We start from the raw sequence: 21614 nt of genomic DNA, 5'->3' as shown, positions 1-21614 counted from the left end.
AAAGAAACAAGGCACGAAAACTTATCTGCGCATGCCCATGCAACGGGCGAACCTATCAATCCGGCATGCGTGGCGGTCTACGTGGAAGATAACTGTTAAGGCATTTGATTTCATCTTTATGCAGGTTAATCGACGGTTGGCTCACGCATGCGCTACCACTATTCTCGATATGCCATGCTTCAATCATGAGGCGCGTTTCTTCATTTCTATGACGTTACAACACTGCACATTCATCGAATTTTGGCGTGCACTTACAATCTCGACAATGTAAAGATAGATTAGAAGGTGAGCCTCCTGTTAGCAATCTCTTATGTTCCAACAATCTCTGCTTATAGCATCGGCCCGTTTGTCCTACGTAGAAGCGACCGCAGCTGAAAGGGACCTTATACACCACACTCGTACGGCAATCAGTCAATTTGTTGGTGTGTTTTAGGAAACAAATATCGGTGCGCTTCATGTCTTTTACTCGCTCATTCTTCCTCTGCACAGAGGCACAAATCTTACCTAGCTTATTGGCCGTATCTTATTGGTTAATGTTAAACAACATTAACGCCGTATCTACTTCCTACTTTCTTTAGCCTGTGAGATACGCAATGAATGCACGGTATACCTACGACACGTTTCTTCCTATCGCTTTCTGCAACCATGCTTGGACTTAACACAATAGACTTCTTTAAACGTTCAGCAACCGTGGCCACTGCATCACGAGGATACCCTAGATCTAAAAGACGCGTAACCTGTGCGTTAAAGCTATCACTCAGTTTGTGCTCACACGACTTGGTGAAGGCTGATTTCAGGCAAGACATGGCGATGCCGTTTTTTACAACCTTCGAGTGCTTCGACGAAAAATTTAACAGCGGTTTCGAAGATCTACGAGAATACTGCCAGCACACGTGGTTCTTCTGTAACGTTAAGGAAATGTCTAGAAATTGTATTCTATTATTCTGAGGCACCTCTTTAGTAAAGCTCAGCCCACCTCCATTTATTTCAAATTTTTCGCTCACGGTTGCTACCACCTTTACAAAGTCCTCACAACTACAAAAGATCAAGTAATCGTCCACATAACGAAAAACCTTAATAACCGCATTACCTAAGGCGCCTTCCAAAAGATTGTCAATCTTGCTAAGGTATAAATCACTAAGATCACGTCACCTCGCGCGGCGCACCGCTTCGTCCGCCTTCGTGGCCTGAACCCGCGAGCTCTTCTCCGCACTTCCTTCTTTCTCTTCTCTTCTTGTTCCTGTTTTGCTATCGCCTACGTGCCACTTGCCCTCCGCTCGTATTCTGCAGTTTCGGTGTGCATTTTTTCGGCGCCTTTGAGTGCTTTCAGTCACTAATCGTGCCTACCACACACCGCGTTTGTGTCCTTTCCTTACAATCAGTCTTTTCGGATAGTGAAATAGCCCGGTGGAGCCACTGTACAGTTTCCAATGTCAGCGTACAACTAAGTCTTAGTAATGCAGATATCATTTCCTGTCAATAAACTTAAAATATTGAGAAATGCTTACAAAGAGTGCATCGCGATAAGTACAACACAAATTTGATCCTGTCTATTGAATTTGACAGTGCTCTGTTTTCATTACGAACTCGCCCAGAATTCCATCGATTTGAACTACGATCATTTTTACCTGACAGTCATGAGACTCTCCACTGCTTTCGAGCATAGTCACCAAGTTGGGCAGTTTCCGCAGCATAGTATACAATGGTACACCATCATTTTCCTCACTCATCATCTAACTACAGCCTCCCAACACTACCCACCATCTAGCTGCTGCATCTGAATATCGCACATGGATAATTCTTTCTAATTTATCCACCTACCTAACGCCATGCCACCCACCACTTCTAAGTACATCCCACTCTAAACACTATGATACCCAGCCTACCCAGTATTATTACAACTATAGCGACCATCTTTTACAATATCCAACATGGTAGCTTTTACAATCGCTCCGTCACCATAACCATCCACTCATGCACTTAAAAAAGCAATTAGATTCATCTTCACCATATAGGGCTCAGAGCAACTAGATGCACCCATGAGCAAAAACCAAGTTAATCATGTTCATGAACGTTAGTCGTTGGCGTGCACTTAAAAAAACGATCAGATTCATCTTGACCATATAGGGTTCAGAGCACGTAGATGCACCCATGAGCGAAAACCAAGTTAATCATGTTCATGGACGTTAGTCGTTGGTATGTACTTAGTCTTGCACGCCTGTTGAGCCTTTCAACACGCGGTTGCAAATCAACTCGAAGGAATTCTGGAAATAAGTCAAACGTAACGGGAAGGATAAAGTCTCTATACGACCGCTTGATCAAAGCGACGAAATAATAGAGGATAGCCTTAGTCAAGCCAATTCTTTTATTAACTTCTTCGCCTGCGTTTTTTCCCCAAAAGTGTCGTATAAGCTACCACCTTACCCTAGCAATGTGAACATACAAGATATGGAAGACATAGTGATTGATGAAGTTAGAATCACCGCCCTTCTCGGATGGTTGGAGCCTTACAAAGCAGCCGGCGCTGATCGACTGTCATGCCGCCTCCTGAAGCTGTGCTCGCAATTTATCGCTTCATATTTAAGAGTACTGTATTCTAAATCATTATTAACAGGTTGCCTTCCAAATGAGTGGAAACAGGCTTGTGTTATGCCCATTCATAAATCGGGGCCCGGCAACATGTATGTAATTACAGACACATATCACTAACAAGCATGTTACGCAAAACCATGGAACACATTTTATACACTAGCATTATGACGCACATTAAAGCCAATTTCTTGATTAACCCTAAACAACATGGCTTTAGACATGGTGTATCTTGTGTCACGCAGTTAACTGAATTTGTTCACGATGTGTGCAAAGTTCTAGACCAAGGAAATTGTGTAGATTCTGTGTTTACTAACTGCAAGAAACCTTTGCTGTTGTGGATCATGATCTTTTAGTTTACAAACTGCATTGTGTCAGCATTAATCCACAAGTAATCGCTTGGATAAAGGAGTACCTCACACTACGATCACAGTACGTAGTAATAAATGGAGCGAGCTCGGATGTCATTGAAGTAACCTCCGGCGCCTTCAGGGGTTGGTATTTGGTCCCTTGTTTTTATTTTTAATAATGGTGTGTCTTTAAACGTTTTGTCAACGATGAGATTATACGCTGACGATTGTGTCGTGTACCGCGAAGTAACCTGTTCAGATGATTTGAGTGAAATAACTAGAAGAATAAGGATGGGATGGTGCTCATTCGGCAAGCATTATCAAATCATGAATGGTAGTCTACCAGTATCTCTCAAGAGGAAGGTATATAACAGCTGCATCTTACCGGTACTTACCTACGGAGCAGAAACCCGGAGACTTACAAAGAGGGTTCAACTTAAATTGAGGACGACGCAGCGAGCGATGGAAAGGAAAATGATAGGTGTAACCTTAAGAGACAGGAAGAGAGCAGAGTGGGTCAGGGAACAAACGGGAGTTAAGGATATCATAGTTGAAATTAAGAAGAAGAAATGGATATGGGCCGGGCACGTAGCACGTCGGCAGGATAACCGGTGGTCATTAAGGGTAACTGACTGGATTCCAAGAGAGGGTAAACGCGTGAGGGGAAGACAGAAAATTAGGTGGGTAGATGAGATTAAGAAGTTTGTAGGTATAACGTGGCAACAGAAAGCACAGGACCGGGTTTATTGGCGGAACATGGGAGAGGCCTTTGCCCTGCAGTGGGCGTAGACAGGCTGATGATGATGATGATGATGAAACATTTGTAGAGTGATCTAGATCAAATTTAGGTGTGGTGCAAAAAATGGAACATGCAACTAAAGACGCAAAAAACGGTTCACATCCATTTTACGAGAAGAAAAACGGTACAGAGCATGACATATTACATTAGCCCATCTTGTTTGGGTAGCGTTCAGGAATTCAAATATTTAGAAATTTATCTAACAAGCTCCATGTCTTGGCACAATCGTGTTGATCGCATCACGGGGAAAGCCTGCAAAATGTTGGGCTTTTTGCGACGGAACACCACGCTCTTCCCTAGAGAAGCTCGTGGCCTGTTGTGCAAGACATATGTACGGTCGATCCTGGAATATGGTTGTACGGTTTGGGACACTCCAACAAACATAGACAGGTCAAACTTGAGAAAGTGCAAAATCTTCGAGCCCGATATGTTTTGAATAAGTACCGCAGACAGCTCAGCATGACTGCTGCAAAGCATACACTGGGATGGGAGCTGCTTTGCGAAAGAAGAAAAAAATTGCGACTTAAGCTTTTTCACAATATATATAATTCTAGAACCGGCATAGATCGCGATAACTACATTCTGCGACCTCATTATATAATAAGCCGTGTAGACCATGCGCATAAGGTGGGCGAACATAAGTGCCGAACGGAACTACTAAGAACTTCATTGTTTCCCCAAACCATCCGTGACTGGAATCGCCTGTATCAGCTGTTGTGTATATTACTGATAACGCCAGCTTCGCTGCGGCGCTTTGAGTTTGTATGCTTGCTGGTTACATTGAAATGTAATACTACCGTATGCCGTGCTCAAACATTTCCTGTTCCCTGCTTTCATGTTTGTATTATATGTATGCACCCCCCTCCCGCTTTAATACCACCAGGCGCTGTGGGTATTATGAATAAACAAATAAAATAAAAAAGCAATCACATTCATCTTCACCATATAGGGCTCAGAGCACCTAGATGCACCCATGAGCAAATACAAAGTTAATTATGTATATGGACGTTTGTCGTTGGTGTGAACTTAAAAGAGCGATCGGATTCATCCCCACCATGTAGGGCTCAGAGCACCTAGATGCACCCATGAGCAAAAACCAAGTTCATCATGTTCATGGACGTTAGTTGTTGGTATGCAGATGTGCCATCAGGCGTCAAAGCGGGTGTGCCCATATCAAGTGGGGCTATAGCTGCTAAACAACAATAGACATTGTGCATGCTCTCGTATAACATTGTATGAGAAACAGTGAAATACTTCTGCGAGGGCACGTTTCACTTTCGTGTTGTGCCAATTCAAGAACATTTTTCTTCAAATGCCCGAATGAATTTCGAGTGTCTACATTTACTCATAATACACTGCTTGGTACTGGCGACAGAATAGAAATAGCGCAGTTTCCTCCCTCCACTTCAGTACGCACAAGACACGCTGTAGCTCATTTTCTCTTTTGCGAAAAACTTTCGCGAAGACTAAGGCGTTTCAAAATACATACGAATAACTTTATTGGAGTCCTGAGGGACAAGATCATAAGAGGCCAAGAGACATCCCCAGTGAAGTCGGTGGCTCTACCCATGCCGGCACCTCGAGATGATGGCTTTCGGCAACGACGCGAGCCTTCGGGTCAGACTGGAGTTGATGCGTGAGATCCTGGCTTCGCAGTCGCTCACCCCACCTGACCTACTTGTGTAGAGTGAAGACCACGTCAAATGGGCACAGCCAGAGCATATGGTCACGAGCAGATTTCGTGTCCACACACCACTGCGGACAATCGGGATTTTACCATTGGAAGGCTCTAGGAGTAAGATAAGTGCGTGCCTGCAAAAGTCTGAGAGTAATTGATTGGGCTCTGTTTAATTTGGGGTTGGGTGGAGGGAAGCTTCTCATATTCAGTCTATAGTGACATATAATTTTTTTAAATGTGGTTAAATATTCCTTAATGAGGCAGTCCTGTCAATGAGTCTACCCGTTAGTCCCAGTGCGGTACGTGAGGTCTCGCGCTAAAGGATGAGCCCGCTCGTTGGGATTGCATCTTGCGATACCTTAGACGTGAGCAAACGTTTCAAATCAGTTTGTTTCGTGCACAGTGCAGAATTGAAGCAGCCTTCCAAAATCATGCGTAGACACCAGATTTCGTTGACTCTTCGCAGGAACATATTAACGTGATAGTGTTAAAGAGCTCATTTCGTAGAAATTCTGGCGTCGGCGTCGGTGTCGTTGGTTGTGAGGGAAAAATCAGCGTTGACTTTGGGCGAAAATTCGGGATAGATGCAAATAAACAAATAATAAATAACTTCGGTTAAAGTGCGGATTGAGCAGAGGCCATCTGCGCGGCAAGCAGGCGTTCCACCACAAAGCGACGCCATCGCTTGGAACTGCATCCGAAAAAACGCCAGGCCTGCGCTGAAACCGCAGCACAGTCACAGCGAAAGCTGGAAGAGCGGCGTTTCTAGAGCCCGCTTAGGGCTACAATACAAGTACACTAGAAAGGTACCCACTATGCCATAAAACGCAATTTTTGTGAAGTTGGGAAGCGCCTACTAAGCAATAACTCGTCATTCTGCGGAGAAGCTAGGCACCAGCTACACGTCTGTAAGGCATTATGTGCACTTTGTTGACGCGACGACTGATGACAATGGAGAATTATGGCTCAGCCCTTTGTAATGGGTTGGATTCTTTAAACGGCCCAGCAGTTACGTAATTTGCATTGGGTGACGCCCGGTCGCTATTTCCCTCTCCCGCCATGCTGTATAACATACGTTGACGTGGGAGTGATACTGGGGGGGGGGGGGGGGGAGGCGACGTATTTTACGGGGACCCCGAGGAAGTGGATCATGCACTTATGGGCATCCTTGGCAACCAATACAAGTGCACTTGCGAGGAACCCACTACGTTGTAAATCATTGTAATTTTTGAGGAGTAGGGCAGCAGGCACTGTGCCATTTTTCGTCATTCTACAGAGAGCGTTGGTGGTACCTGCTAAACGCATGTAAGGCATTATGCGCACTTTGTTGATGGTGTGCCTGATGACGATGAAGAATTATGGCAGAGCCCTTTGTAATGGTTGGAAGCATTCAACAACCTAATCCTTGCGCAATTCGCTTTGTGTGACGCCGGGTTACAGAATTCGCGTTGTGCGACGCTTGGTGCTTATTTTACTCTTCTACCAGGCTATATTGCATATGCTAATGTGGTTCCTTCCCGACATGAAGCCTGTATATGACCTTTTCGCAGAGCAGTTTCAAGCACCGGCATGGCTCAGAGGTTGAATACTGGGCTCCCACGCAGAGGGCCCAGGTTCGAACCTCGTTCCATCCTGGAATTTTTTTCTTATTTCAAGCGATACTGGTTACGGACACCGGCGGCGGCGGCGGCGGACAACTACGGCGCCAAAAACGGCCGGTGAAATGATCTCATAACAGCTTTCGCTGTAAAAAACAGAAAACCTATACGAATGCCATGTATGCAAGGAGGCTCCTCGACGCATGTAACAATTCGGGGCAGAAGCGTAGAATTGCGCCAGGCGTGAAGACATGTGAATTGCACAACGATTAATGTGTTCAGAGGCCCACCCATTACAATGCAATTAGGCATAATTAATCATCAGCAGCCGCAAAAGCACCAACAAAGTGAGCAGCTGCGTAGGTTGGCGTGTTGCCCTACGTGCTCAGCCCATATAGTACAGTTTTAAACGGTCAATGTTAGCCGGACAGACGCTGATTTCTTTCTGGCATGGTTGAGGGTGTACACCGAGAAGGCGATGTGAGCGGGGCGCTCTACTCTTGAAGCGAAGCTGAAGCGTCCCACAGCTTTTTAGTCATTAGATTTTAGGGCTTTCCTTCTTTCTAATCTGGTTTCACTTACGAGTTCACTAATCATGCAATTGTTGTTTTGGTCCTTACTGGATTGTATTTATAAGTTATTATATGAAGGAAAGAAGGTGACTCCTAAGGGCTCGTTTTTCTTTGTTAGACACAATATTAATGAGAACTAACAGATAATAATGCCAAGAAAAATATAGAGGGTGTTATTTCTAGTAATTAGAATATAAATGTGAAGAAAGTGAAGTTGACGAAAAGATAACTTGCCGCCCGCAGGGACCGAACCTGCGACCTTTGAATAACGCGTTCGATGCTCTACCACTGAGCTACACCGGCGGTCATCCTCCCGTCCACATTACGGGGTATATATGTTCATTTAAACCTAGAAGTGTTAGTCAGCGCCATCAGGCAGAAACAAGAGTGTTCCACACTCGCTGCCATGGCTGCGATTGGCGCTGAGTAACACCCCTAGGTCTAAATGAACATATATACCCCGTAATGTGGACGGTCGGATGACCGCCGCCGTAGCTCAGTGGTAGAGCATTGGACGCGTTATTGGAAAGTCGCAGGTTCGGTCCCTGCCGGCGGTAAGTTATCATTTCTTCCACTTTACTTTCTTCACATTTATATTCGAAATACTACAGATACCACCCCCTTACTTGCCTTGGCGTTATTGTGTGTTAGTTCTCATTAATATTGTGTATAAGTTATTATATAGTATACTATTCGCACCACTGCACCTTTGTATTGTGATATCGCGCTTTGTGGTGTACCAGTGCTTTTTTTTTGAAGTAGTTTCGAGTGAGTAAATATGAAAATTTATTATTTTATTTTCTTCTGCAGCACGCAGCCCAGTGTTCTCTCACCTGAGTACTTCTTTGTACGGCCTGAGCACGATCCGGGCGTTCAATGCGCAGCGGACCTTCGAGCGCATGTTCGACCTCAAGCAAGATCACCACACTTCAGCTTGGTACATGTTCCTCTGCACGGCTCGATGGTTTGGCATAACGCTGGATTCAATCTGCTTCGCGTACATCACTATCGTCACCATGTCCTTGGCCCTGTCATCCGATGGTGGGTTCGCTTTCGCGTCTTACAACTCTTAGGGTCGCTTGTGCACTCGCCTTAGACGACGCGAAGGCCAAAGCCATGCGTGTGCCCATTTTACCGTGCACTCTACAGGGTGTTCAAAATTAAGCTTTAAGGTTTTCTCAAAATTCAGCACTGGGAATTACGTGAAAACCACCTTTGCAGGTACGTTTTTTTACGCAGGGGGACACAAAGTGAGATAACTGTCGCTGTTAGCAGCCTAATTAACATAAGATTAACTAATGGACTTTTTAATGATTGCAGTAAGCGGGCATGTTTGTATTGAAAAGTTGGCGGCCGTCGCGTTTGTGCACAGTTCCACTTGGAAGAATTCTTCTAGCTTGTCTGTGCCCCGAGATATCCTGCTGCGAAGATTAATTGCGGTTTGCATGATTACGCATGCAAGACGGCGAGGATAGGCGCAACGTTCCTCCCTGATGTGGCGAGCAGTCATTCCTTGCTATCATTGCTTGCTATCATTGCTTGCTATCGTGAGACGCGAAGTTCAGGAGTTTAGTGTGGCAGTGATTTATGGATTGTGTTACTTGTTGACTGAATTATTAGTCATTCGAGATGGAGCCTCGTTGTCGAATTCTTCTCCGTGGCCATGATTGGCGTGCTGTCCCAGCATACCTATTTATTTGTTCAAAATAACCCTAAAGGCCCCCAACGAGGGTATACATAGGGAGAGATATTACAATAAATTTAGAATAATGACGGATTGAGTAAAATAGGAAAAAAGCGCAATCATAATCACCTGATGTACAGCAAATGAGAAAAAAAAACAGCAGATACAAACTACAACATGTATCGAATTTGAAACTCACAATAATAGAATACAATTGGTAATGCATGATAACAAAACAGAAGTGCATACCGCCGTAGACGGTTACAAAATGCTTACACAAACTTAAAATGCCCCGTGCTTCCATTGAAAATCATTCAGCGAAACGTACACCCTACCGTCTCCCCCCCCCTGCTTTTTAAAAAACACGGTGGCCTCTCCCCCCTCCCCCACCAATTCTGCCTTCTGGTGGAGAGGGCACGAAGCACATTCACTTGATAGCTAAGGAAATGAGTTCCAGCCTGGAAGAAGACAAGTCCACTTGTCGAAACGTTGGCTCGAGCACCCACCCCCTGTTTACGGATTTTTTCATCGAGGCTTCCATCTTCCACTTCCTGCCGTTTTTTTATTACACAAACTTAAAGCACATTAAATTCACAATGCGCACACAAATTAACAGAAGCTCACAAAAAGAATACACATTCGATGTGCGAAATGAAAAAAAAAATATATGCTGACGAAATAAAACAGAAAACGGTATTAACATGAGAATGATGCAGTACATTTCTAAGTCTATGAAACTGAAAACGAGGATGAAGGAAAAAAGAAAAGCGGAACGAAAATCAATCAGGTTGGACACTGTGTTTAGGCAATTCGCTGAGTGTGTAGTAGTTCCTGAAACTTCGCTCTTTCTTTCGGTAGCTACGTGTGATGAGAAATCAGTACGTTAAGTGATAGTGCGTGATATGAAGGAATCAACAAAAGGATCAGTGTGACATATGGGTCGTTTGAATTTGTACTGGTGATCGCCGCGAGGAAACTTGCCTCCACTACGGCGTCCTTCATATTCATATCGTGGTTTGGGGACATTAAACCACAGATAATATTATCACATAATCGGTTCTCCATAATACGCCTTCTGATCTACTTTCAAATACGAGTTATCGGTGCTTTTATGGCGAGCCCTCAGCGTCTCGGAGAAGACGAGGAAGTTGCGCCTCAGCTGCTCCGCACGTTCGAGCGTAGCGCGAGGGAAGAAGACGCCCGCAAGAACGACAGCGGCTCTGGCTGCCCATCGGAGAGCAAGCATCAATAGCATATGTGGGAAAGTGAACGCCTCACGTCTTCCCACAAGTGGTGACCGGACATCGAGCGGCAACGCGCCTCCTGCTCGTCCCTTCGCCAACGCACTGAGCGTTATGGCCATCCCCGTTTCTTCGGTGACTGCAGTAAAGATTTAGCCCCGTTCATTCCGACTGACCATGGACACCACACCCAACAGCGACGCAACGCGGAATCCCACGGTACCAGTCCATGTCGTCGCTAGTCTCAAGCTACCGGAGTTTTGGCAGGTGGACTCGGAACTCTGGTTTTTGAGCATTGAGCCACTCTTCCGATGACACCGCGTAGCATCGCAAACAGCGAGGTACGACTATGTCATCAGCGGTTTACCACCTGCTGTCATCGCCATCGTAAGAGACATTCTGCGCTCTCCGCCTCCTGAGAACACCTACGACACTCTTAAACCAGAGCTCATACGCCGGACAACCAAATCAGAACAGCGTAGGCTGCAGCAGCTGCTCACCGCGGAGGAACTCGGTGACCGAAAGCCTACGCAGCTCCTGCGTCGTATGCGACATCTCATCGGGGACAACCCTGCTGCATTGGACACATCCATCCTACGAGAGCTCTTCCTACAGCAACTGCCGCAGCAGGTACGGATGATGTCAAATGTGTTCTCCACAGAAACATTCGACTCACTGGCACAGATGGACGACAAGATTATGGTTGTCGGTGCCCCGTTCATATCTGCAATGGCGAGACGAGATTCTTCCCACTTTTGCTCCGGTCCGCGATGACCGCTTGGACCGCCTTAAGCTAACGAGGAGCTCAACCGCAAAGTTGAGCAGCTCGCCACTGAATTGAGCTCGCTCAAACAGACCACCAGCGCAATGCATCACGACAACGACGCCAAAGCCGCGATATAGCGCCAAGTCTGCCTCGCTGCGTCTGCTGGCACCAACACCGATACGGAGCACGCGCTCGTCAGTGCCATCAGCCATGCCCATTTGCAGGAAACGCACGGGCTACGCACTGACGGCGGCCAGTGTTGCAGGCCTGACATACAGCCGCCTATTCCGCGTCATGGACCGCGTCACCAAAGTTCAGTACATCATCGACACAGGTGCCGAACTGTGTGTTGTTCCCCCTACGCTGGAGTACCGTCGACGACGCCAGACCACGCCGCCTGTCACTGCTGTTCATGGTTCAACTATACGAACCTGCGGACAGAGATCTGTTACGCTGGACATGCACGTTTCGTTGAATTTTCTTAATTGCCGACGTGCGTGTACCAGTTATCGGTGCGGATTTTCTTTGGCATTTTAAGCTTGTAGTAGACCCACGACATAGCCGCCTCGTGGATTCTGAGACCCACGTAACAGTTCAAGGCGTGTCATCAAGTTTACCACCCTTGCGTCTCGTGCAAGCTCATGTCAAAGTCTCCCCGCCGTGATCTACGCTTCTGAGAGAAATTTCCGATCTCTGCCGTGCTCCATCTCTGAAGACCCAGTGCGCCACAATGTCACTCATTACATTGTGACAGTAGGAGCACCGGCGTTTGCACGTGCTCGTCGTCTCGCTCCTGACCGCTACAAGACTACACGGCAAGAATTCGAGCACATGGTTGACCTCGGATACGTCTGCCCCTCTTCTGGTGCCTGGTGATCACCGCTACACATGGTCCCCAAACCCTCAGTTGACTGGTAACCTTGCGGTGACTATCCTGCCCCCAACTAAGTGACCGTACCGGACAGCTATCCAATACCGCATATCGAGAATCTTACGGAACTGCTGCATAGTTCCCCCATATTCAGCAAATTCGAACTAGTAAAGGCATACCACCAAATACCTGTCGAGCCTTCCGACGTACCGAAGACTGCCATAATAACTACGTTTGGCATGTTTGAATACATGCCAAAAGGCGTTACATGCCAAAAGGCGCTTCGGTCTACAAAACGCCGCACAAGCCTTTCAACGGTTCGTGGACCAGGTTGTTCGTGGTTTCACCTGCTGATTCGCGTACATCGACGGCATCCTCGTCTTCAGCAGAAGAACACGAACTTCACTTGCGTCAGATTTTCACGCGGCTCCGGAAAGGCGGACTTTTCGTCAACGGACCGAAGAGCGAGTTGGGAGTTTCCTCATTGGACTTCCTTGTAGTCAAGGATGGTTGCTTGCTGGGCTATTTGGTTCATATCAACGAGTGGCACAGCGCGGTAAAACAGGAAAGGACGACAACAGAGACAGTGTGCAAAGAGCGCTGACTTACAACTGTTTATTTCGCTGGCAACACCAGGTGTAAGTACTACAGCGGGACAGAAACATAGCAAAACGACGACAAACACGAGATATATGGGGTGATAGCTGCAAAGATCTAATGACCATGTTCCTAAAAGCCGTTGTCTTGCGCACGCGAATACATCGGACAGACAGGCAGATGCGTCAACACGAGGCTAAAAGGGCACAACAAGAATTTAAGAGATGGTAACCAGGGCCATCTCAGCTTGCACTGCGGTAACTGTGTCCATGCGTCGGAATACTAAGCCGTGCAATTCCGAGTTCTCAAAAAGTGGCATTGTTTGTCGCCACAAAGACGAGTGCGTCAGGGAAACTTTTGAGGCGGCCGAAATTACTCGTGCAGAAGAGGGATGCGTCAGCATGCCATCACTTACATTGACGAAGAAGGAGCCAAAGTATTTAGAAACAAGGTGATCACATCTCTGCAGCTATAACCCCATGCATCTCTTGTTTATCGTCTTTTTGCTATGTTTCTGTCCCGCTGTAGTACTTATACCTGGTGCTGCCAGCGAAATAAACAGTTGTAGGTCAGCGCTCTTTGCACTCTGTCTCTGTTGTCGTCCTTTCGTGTTTTACCGCGCTGTGCCACTCGCCGTGGACTTCCTTGGCCATCGCATGAATTCCCGTGGGATCTCTCCACCGGCGGCGCGTGTGGAAGCTATATTGCAGTTTCCACGGCCAACAACTACGAAGAAACTGCGTGAATTCTCCGGGCTTGCCAACAATTACCGTCTGTTTATTCCACACTGCGCGGCCATCTTGCAACCTCTACATGCACTTCTGTCCGGTCAAACAAAGACGAACGCTACGATCTCCTGGACAGACGACGCTCAGACAGCTTTCAGTTCTATCAAGGAAGCTATGGCCAGAGCAACGCTCCTCGCGCATCCAAAGAGCGACGCCATCTCATCACTCTCCGTGGACGTCTCCGACGTCGCCATCGGAGAGGTCCTACAGCAGTTGGTCGACGGAGTTTGGTAGCCTGTCGCTCTTTTCTCAATGAAGCTCTCACAGACCGACTCCCCTTACAGCACGTTCGATCGCGAACTGCTCGCGGCCTATTTGGCTGTCAAGCATTTTCGCCACTTCCTCGAAGGTCGGCGATTTCATATCCTCACCGACCACAAACCGCTCACGTCTCCCTCGACCGTTACCAATTCTGCCCACACCCAGGTCAGATCCCTCAGCTTGCCTACCTGTCGGAGTTCACGAACAATATCGGACACATCAGTGGCAAAGACAACCCCGTTGCTGACGCACTATGCCGTAAAGAAATCAACGCAACGATGGATGAGCGCCCGCCAGTCGACATTACAGCCATGGCTACTGCACAACGGGAGGACAGCGAACTTCAGGTAGTAGGGTGCCAAGAGAACTCTCTCAAGTTCGAAGATGTCCAACTTCCAGGCTGCGCGATTCCCCTCGTTTGTGAAACCTCTACCGGTTGTCCTCGCTCGTACGTTCCAGCGCCATTTCGCCGCAGTGTCTTCGACCCCTTGCATTCCTTGTCGCACCCCGGCATACGTGCGACTCAACGCCTCGTCACAGCGGGATACCTATGGCCACGTATGAACATCGACGTCCGCTGCTGGACACGTGCTTGTCTCAAGTGCCAGCAAGCCAAAGTCGAGCGCCACACAGTCATCCCACTGGGTACCATCACACCTCTTGACTCGCGGTTCTGTCACGTGCACCTGGACCTTCTAGGCCGTGCCCCCTTCGGAAAACAGCCGGTATATATTAACGTGCGTAGACAGGTTCACACGGTGGCTTGAGGCACTACCGCTCACCAACATCACGGCAAAGTAAGTTGGCCAGACTCATCGCCGTGCAGGAAGCCGCTATGGAGTTCCCAAGACCATCACAACGGATCGAGGTCGTCCATTTCACTCCGCGCTCTTTCGGACTTTGTCCTGCATGCTTGGTGTCAACCACATCAAGACGACAGCCTACCACCCTATTTCGAATGGCATGGTTGAGCGGTTTCACTGCCAACTCAACTTGCTCATGGCCTCACGATCGTTGATACCGTGGACGGAGCGACTGCCACTCGTCCTCTTCGCCCTTCGCAGCACGATACGTACGGACGCGTCCTGCTCATGCAGCTGAGCTCCTTTTTGGGACAGCCTTAAAGGGCTCCTCACCAGGTTTGGCAATTTTGAGCTGACAAACGCAATGCATACATTGGGCGTTCACCATCACGTCTGCCAAAATTTGCAACGCTATGCGTCGCGGAAATGAGTCAAAATTGAAGGTCAACGCTGCTTGCCCTTCCTCTCGCGGGCGCGCGCCCAGAAAATGGAGGACGTACACGACAGAATGGACCTACGTAGATGGTAGTGCTGTGACGTCACTCCTCTATGTAGACGAATGTGCTCTAACGTCGCCAACAGTAGCACGTGACAGGGAGATGATTATTTAACGCGACGTGTAGTTTGTGTAATTCGTTGCTTGAATAGACGAATAAAACTTGGGAGCCAAAATAAAACACACCAACGGAATGTGTGCGTTTTCTTTTTTTAAATTTTTACTGCGAATTGGAGCGAGATGCCAGATTAATCTAGCTCCGTTTCACATGCGTTCGTGTTCTCGCGCATTTCGCATCGTGCAGGCGCCAACCCTTACAACGAAGGTAATTTTCTACCGCGTTCCAGCGCTCATTAGGCTCATTTATCCTCCCGTGTCTAACCTAGATGTTCATGCTGCACAACGCTAGTCTCGCGTCTGTACAAACGTCGCAGCTTTCGTGCTAAGTAATAGGTTGAAAGCTAAGTGATCGGCGAGGGCGCATTCGGCATAACTTGAAGAGATAAAGCGCAAAGAACGCCGCCACAACATCGCTCGCATCTCGGGGGCTTCGGCTGGTTCGGGGACGTCATGCGCTCGTGACATTGTGTGCGCATGACATGTTCATGCGTATGCCTCATGTGATCCCCCCGCTCGCGTGCCGAAGAGGGTAGGTAACGGATTTGGCTTGCGAAGGCTACACGGGCGGAGCGGCAAGGGTTTCACGCTAGCCTCCTCGCATCATGCTTTCGCACCGCCTCAAAACATTGGTTTTCTCAGCTTCTAACGGACCGATTAGAAACATTCTTCTGGCATAATGCTGTTTATTGGACGCGCAACAACTTCCATTGTCTAACTAAAGTTCGTTATGTAATCTGGGCCCCTAAACCACCAACAGACGCTCACGTCTTCCTCTCAGTGCCTTTCCTCTATCGACAACAGCCGTCATGACGTCACCACTATGATAAGGTGGCGTCGCGACCAAGAGGCACTGTCAGTGGGCGAACAAGAACCTGTTTTCTGCTAGCAGATGCGCGCGCTTCTTGCGTTTCCAACTTGGATGCTGAGGAAGGGCACTCGGAGAGGTGGATAGACGAGCTGACGAACGCAGTCTGTCGAAAGAAAGAGCGAAACGAGAAAACGCATGCAATTCCGCCAGCGTTCGCTGCAGACTCGTGTACAGTGGAATGGCAGAACTAAATTTCGACCTCTCGGTGGTTTAGGGGCCCTTTAAGGCTTCCTTGCCAGTCTTTCGGTGCGTGTCCGTTACCACCATTAGACGTTGCTGATTATGCCAGTCGCCTCAGGAATGCCATGAGAGACGTGTCTCCTATCCCACCACGTCAACAGTCACGCCCAAGTTTCGTTAGTCGTGCTCTCCGGGATCACACACGTCTTCGTACGGCACGATGCAATCAGACCCCCACTACAACTGCCTTACAACGGACTCTTTAACGGGACCGACATGATTTTTCTCAAGAATGGGGAATAGCGCTAACACACACGGACGAGGAAGAGATAACAGGACAAGCGCCAACTTTCAACTGATCGTTTATTTTCGAAAGCAACTGTATAAATGGATCCGTACGCAAAAGTACTGCTCATCGCACATGAAAACCTGCAGCGTCAAGAAAGGCAAATTTATTAGCAGTCAGCGCCACCGACGGGCAGCTGACACATCTATCACCAGCCCTCGCGATCAAGGCGGCTTCCACAATCTCTCTGGTAGTCTTATCGGCATTTCTGTATACCACAGTGCACTCTTTAAACGCTTCACACCCACAATCATTACAATGCACAGACACGTGTCCATCACGATAACAGCCCAACTTCTGCTTATGTACCCTTAGCCTATCATTCAGGCATCTCCCCGACTGCCTAAAGCAGAGCTTGCCGCAAGAAAACGGGAACCGATACACTACATTATTTACACATGGAACAAATGGATGCTGATGTTTCTTCACACATTCTGCGCGTCTCTTGGCTAATGGGTGTGTGGCCTTGCAAATGCTCACTAGTTACACTACAATAATGTAGTGTATCGGTTCCCGTTTTCTTGCGGCAAGATATACTTTGGGCAGTCGGAGAGATGCCTGAATGATAGGCTAAGGGAACAGAAGCAGAAGTTGGGCCATTATCGTGATGGACACGTGTCTGTGCATTTTAATGATTGTGGGTGCGAAGCGCTGTTTAAAGAGTGCATGGTGGTATACAGGAATGCCGATAAGACTACCAGAGAGATTGTGGAAGCCGCCATGATCGCGAGGGCCAGTGATAGCAGTGTCAGCTGCCCGTCGGTGGCGCTGACTGCAAATGAATTGGCCTTTCTTGACGCTGCAGGTCTTCATGTGCGATGAGTAGTAATTTTGCGTACGGATCTATGTATACTGTTGCTTTCGAAAATAAACAATCAGTTGAAAGTTAGCGCTTGTCCTGTTGTTTCTTCCTCGTACGTGTGTGTTATCGCTATGCCCCATTCTGAAGCATATAACCAACTATCCCGAAAAGCCACGTTGACATACTTGATTTTTCTCGACCCAATTTTTTACGGCGCGACAGAAAGCTCACCCTTCGCAGTGTTTGTAGTTGCAGCAGTTAATCCCAAAAGCACGTGGGTATTTTACAAGCAGTATTTTTTGATCTGAAAGACTCTAAACACGGATGCACCTTTCCTCCAGCAACTCTGAGAATTGATAGCGATGCCACCAGCCCTTCTCACGATTTGTGAAAGCTATCTTGTTCTGCTTTCGCAGGAGTGTCTTTAACTATGCTTAACCGCCTTTATTTTTAGCTTTCCAACTATTTTTGAAAATAACAAGCTGCTACAGTGAGATGATGTGGCCTTATACACTTTCCCTGTATTTGTACCGCGTTGTGTGCGCATACGTCCAAGGTTGCCTGCGCCTGTGTCATGGGTGGCATGTGCCGGCGTGGTTACTCTCTCGACGCATGAGCCAAGCCAAGTGATCGAAAACGTCACAACTGTTGAGGTGTTTATTAGGCGGCAGTCGGCGACGATGCTCAATGGCGACAGTCAAGGTAGGACATGGCCTCAGAGCGCGAGCGGAAAGAGCCAAAGAGGACGACCCACTAGAAGGCTATAGAGAGCGCAACCCATTACTCATCCCAAAGGCTTCGCTACAATTACCCCGGGTACGAAAAGGGAGCCGTCCGGCGACCTAAGAGCTCGTCACTATGAGTGGGTCATAGTAGGCCTTGAGGCGCTCCACGTTGACTATGTCGCGCCCTCGACGGCGCATGTCCGAAGATGGTTCGATGGGTTCGATCACGTAGTTGACCGGGGATGTGCGCTCGACGACCCGATAGGGGCCTTTGTATTTCGGCAGTAGTTTTGAAGAGAGGCTAGTTGCAGTGGTAGGGACAGAGAGCCATACGAGTGCTCCAGGGAGGAACGTGGACTCAGAAGTGGTGATTCCACCGCGAATGCTCTTCTACCGCTCTTGTTCCTGCGTTGTAAAAGTCTTGGCAAGGTCGCGAAATTCTTCCGGAAACGTGGCTGTGTCAGAAATCGGTGCACACTCAGTTGAATCCGGATTGTATGGGAGTATCATGTCGATGTTGTGTGACAGGTGCCTTCCGTACAATAAGAAGATGAGTGAAAAACCAGTTGCGCTTTGAGGGGCGGTATTATAGGCGTAGGTGACGAAGGGCTGAATGGCATCCCAATTTGTGTTATGGGCGGCGACGTACATTGAGAGCATGTCGCCGAGCATGCGGTTAAAGCGTTCGGTTAGGCCATTCGTCTGCGGGTGGTAAGCAGTAGTTTTGCGGTGAACAGCATGGCACTCTTTGAGAATGGCTTCGACGACTTCCGACAAGAAGGCACGGCCTCGGTCGATGAGTAGATCCTGGGGTGGACCGTAACGCAGCATGAATCGGTGTAGCAGGAAGGAGGCAACATCGCGTGCTGTAGCCGCTGGGAGGGAGGTGGTTTCGGCGTATCGCGTTAGATGGTCAACAGCGACGATGGCCCAGCACTTGCCAGCCAATGTCACAGGATGTGGTCAATGCAAATCGCTGCCCACGCGTCTAAACGGACGGTTAGGGCAAGGTAGTGGTTGTAGACCGGATGGCGACATGCGCGTTGAAGGTTTTCGGCGTTGGCAATCGAGGCAGAAGCGAACGAACTTCTGCACGTAGGCGGTACATACCTCGCCAGAAGTATCGTTGTCGAATGCGGTGGTAAGCTTTGTATACCCCAGTGTGCGCGCATTCCGGGTCAGAGTGGAAGGCCTCGCATATTTGAGAACGCAGACTGCGGGGGATCACAAGTAGCCACTGGCGGCCATCGGCGTTGTAATTGCGTCGGTGCAGTAAGTCGTCACGAATCGTGAAATGGTGGGCTTGACGACGCAACGCGCGAGTGGTGGTGTTGCCGACGGATCAGTGAGCAAGTCTATAAGCGAGGCGATCCATTTATACTTGCGCTGTTCGGTAGCGATGGTGTGAACGTCGATGCAAGAAACGACAATGTTACGTGACGAGCAGGGGGCATTGTCGTCAGGCAATGGGGAGTGCGAGAGGGCGTCGGCGTCAGTATGCTGGCGTTCGTTGCGGTACAGCACGCGGATATCGTAGTCCTGTAGGCGAAGTGCCCAGCTGGCGAGGCGGCCTGAGGGATCCTTCAATGACGACAACCAGCATAGTGCATGATGGTCGGTGATGACATCAAATGGGCGACCATACAAATAGGGTCGGAACTTCGTATGGGCCCATATGATCGCCAGGCATTCTTTTTCGGTGACGGTGTAATTGGTCTCGGCTTTAGTAAGCGCACGACTTGCATATGCCACGACATATTCAGGAAACCCTGGTTTGCGCTGCGCAAGGACAGCGCCAGGGCCAACACCGCTGGCGTCTGTGTACACCTCTGTAGGGACCGTAGGCTCGTAGTGGCGTAGTATGGGAGGCGACGTCAACAGGCGACGGAGCTTTGCGAAAGCGTCGTCGCACTCTGACGACCACGAAGGGAGGGGCCCGTTACTTCCGAGGAGCTTCGTCAGCGATGATATGATAGTCGCGAAGTTTCGAGTGAAGCTTCGAAAGTAGGAACACAGTCCTACGAAACTGTGGAGTTCTTTGACGGACGTAGGTTTCGGGAACTTGGTCACGGCCCGAAGCTTGGCTAGATCGGGAGAATTCCGTCCTTGCTCAGGACGTAGCCGAGTATTATCAGCTGCCGTGCTCCAAATCGGCACTTCTTTAGATTCAGTTGCAGACCAGCGTTGCTCAAACGCATCGACACATGCCGGAGGCCTTGAAGATGCGTGGAGATGTCTGGAGCGAAAACGACGGCGTCGTCGAGGTAGCACAAGCACATGTGCCATTTCAGGTTGTGCAGAATAGTATCCATCATGCGCTCGAAGGTGGTGGGCGCATTACACAGTCCAAACTGCATGACGTTGAATTCGTAGAAGCCGTCGGGCGTGACAAAGGTGGTCTTCGGTCGAGCGTCATCAGCCATAGGTACCTGCCAGTACCCTGAGCGCAAATCGATGGATGAAAAGAATTCTGCTCCTTGTATGCTGTCAATCGCGTCGTCTATTCGCGGAAGTGGATACACGTCCTTACGAGTGATCTTCTTGTGTCGTCGGTAGTCCACACAGAACCGCACAGAACCGTCCTTCTTCGCAACAAGAACGACAGGAGACGCCCAGGGGCTGTTAGATGGTCGAATAACATTGTGTCGAAGCATGTCGTCGACTTGCTCGTTCATTACGCGGGGTTCTGTGGGAGATACGCGATATGGACGTTGCCGCAGTGGCGGTTAAGCGCCAGTGTCGATGCGATGCGTAACGGTGGACGTGCGGCCGAGAGAACTTTGAGCGACATCGAAAGAAGCGCGAAATTGTTCCAAGAGGCCCAGAAGCTGGGAGCGCTCTACCGGCGTAAGGTTGTCAGCAATGGAAGACGCAAATACATCATCGGGCGATGAACCAGACGTGGTAACAGCACTGAGCGTACCGGAACTGGGGCAGTGCGTGTCATCTGGGTCGTCCATAACTTGTGCGTCTTCGAAGGGTTCCACGCTGCCGAGACATTCTCCTCGCAGCAACGTAACACTGTACAGAGATGGGTTGATAACAAAAATTGACGCGCTGCCCTGAGTGACTTGTGCGGTCGCGAAAAGCACCAGCAAGCCTTTCCTCGTGCAAACACGGTCAGATGGCGAGAGGAGTGCAACGGTGTCGGAGAGACTGGCGCAAGAGACGGACACCGCCGTTGACGAGTTTGCAGGCACTTTGGTGTCGTCTTTGACGAGTACCTTGCTCACAGACGATGGACTGTCAGCCGGCGTCAGATCAGAGAATGGTGAGGGCTCTATTTCGGCTGGTGCGCAATGAATCACGGCGTCGTGCTGGGAGAGAAAATTCCATCCTAGGATGACGTCGTGAGAGCATGCTGGAATTATGATCAACTCGACGGCGTACAGAGCATCGTTAATCATGACGCGGGCTGTGCACATCGCTGTCGGGTGAATACTTTGGGCGCTGGCTGTACGGAGGGAGAGCCCGGGAAGT

The 21614-nt window shown here is 48.8% G+C and overlaps 1 protein-coding gene across 2 annotated transcripts in view; it reads left to right on the top strand.

Annotated features, from left to right (window-relative positions):
* Positions 1–21614, top strand: part of LOC119386408 (ATP-binding cassette subfamily C member 4) — a 1176877-nt gene that overhangs the window by 936333 nt on the left and 218930 nt on the right. For both annotated transcript variants that reach the window (XM_037653719.2, XM_049414333.1), the window contains one exon: positions 8397–8627. In XM_037653719.2, the coding sequence (XP_037509647.1) occupies positions 8397–8627 (231 nt within the window). The remainder of the gene's footprint in view (positions 1–8396; positions 8628–21614) is intronic.

This window comes from Rhipicephalus sanguineus, chromosome 3 (genome assembly GCF_013339695.2).
Source record: "Rhipicephalus sanguineus isolate Rsan-2018 chromosome 3, BIME_Rsan_1.4, whole genome shotgun sequence".
NCBI lineage: Eukaryota > Metazoa > Arthropoda > Arachnida > Ixodida > Ixodidae > Rhipicephalus > Rhipicephalus sanguineus.
The sequence above is the reverse complement of the archived record's forward strand: the minus strand, read 5'-3'. Positions and strand labels throughout refer to the sequence as shown.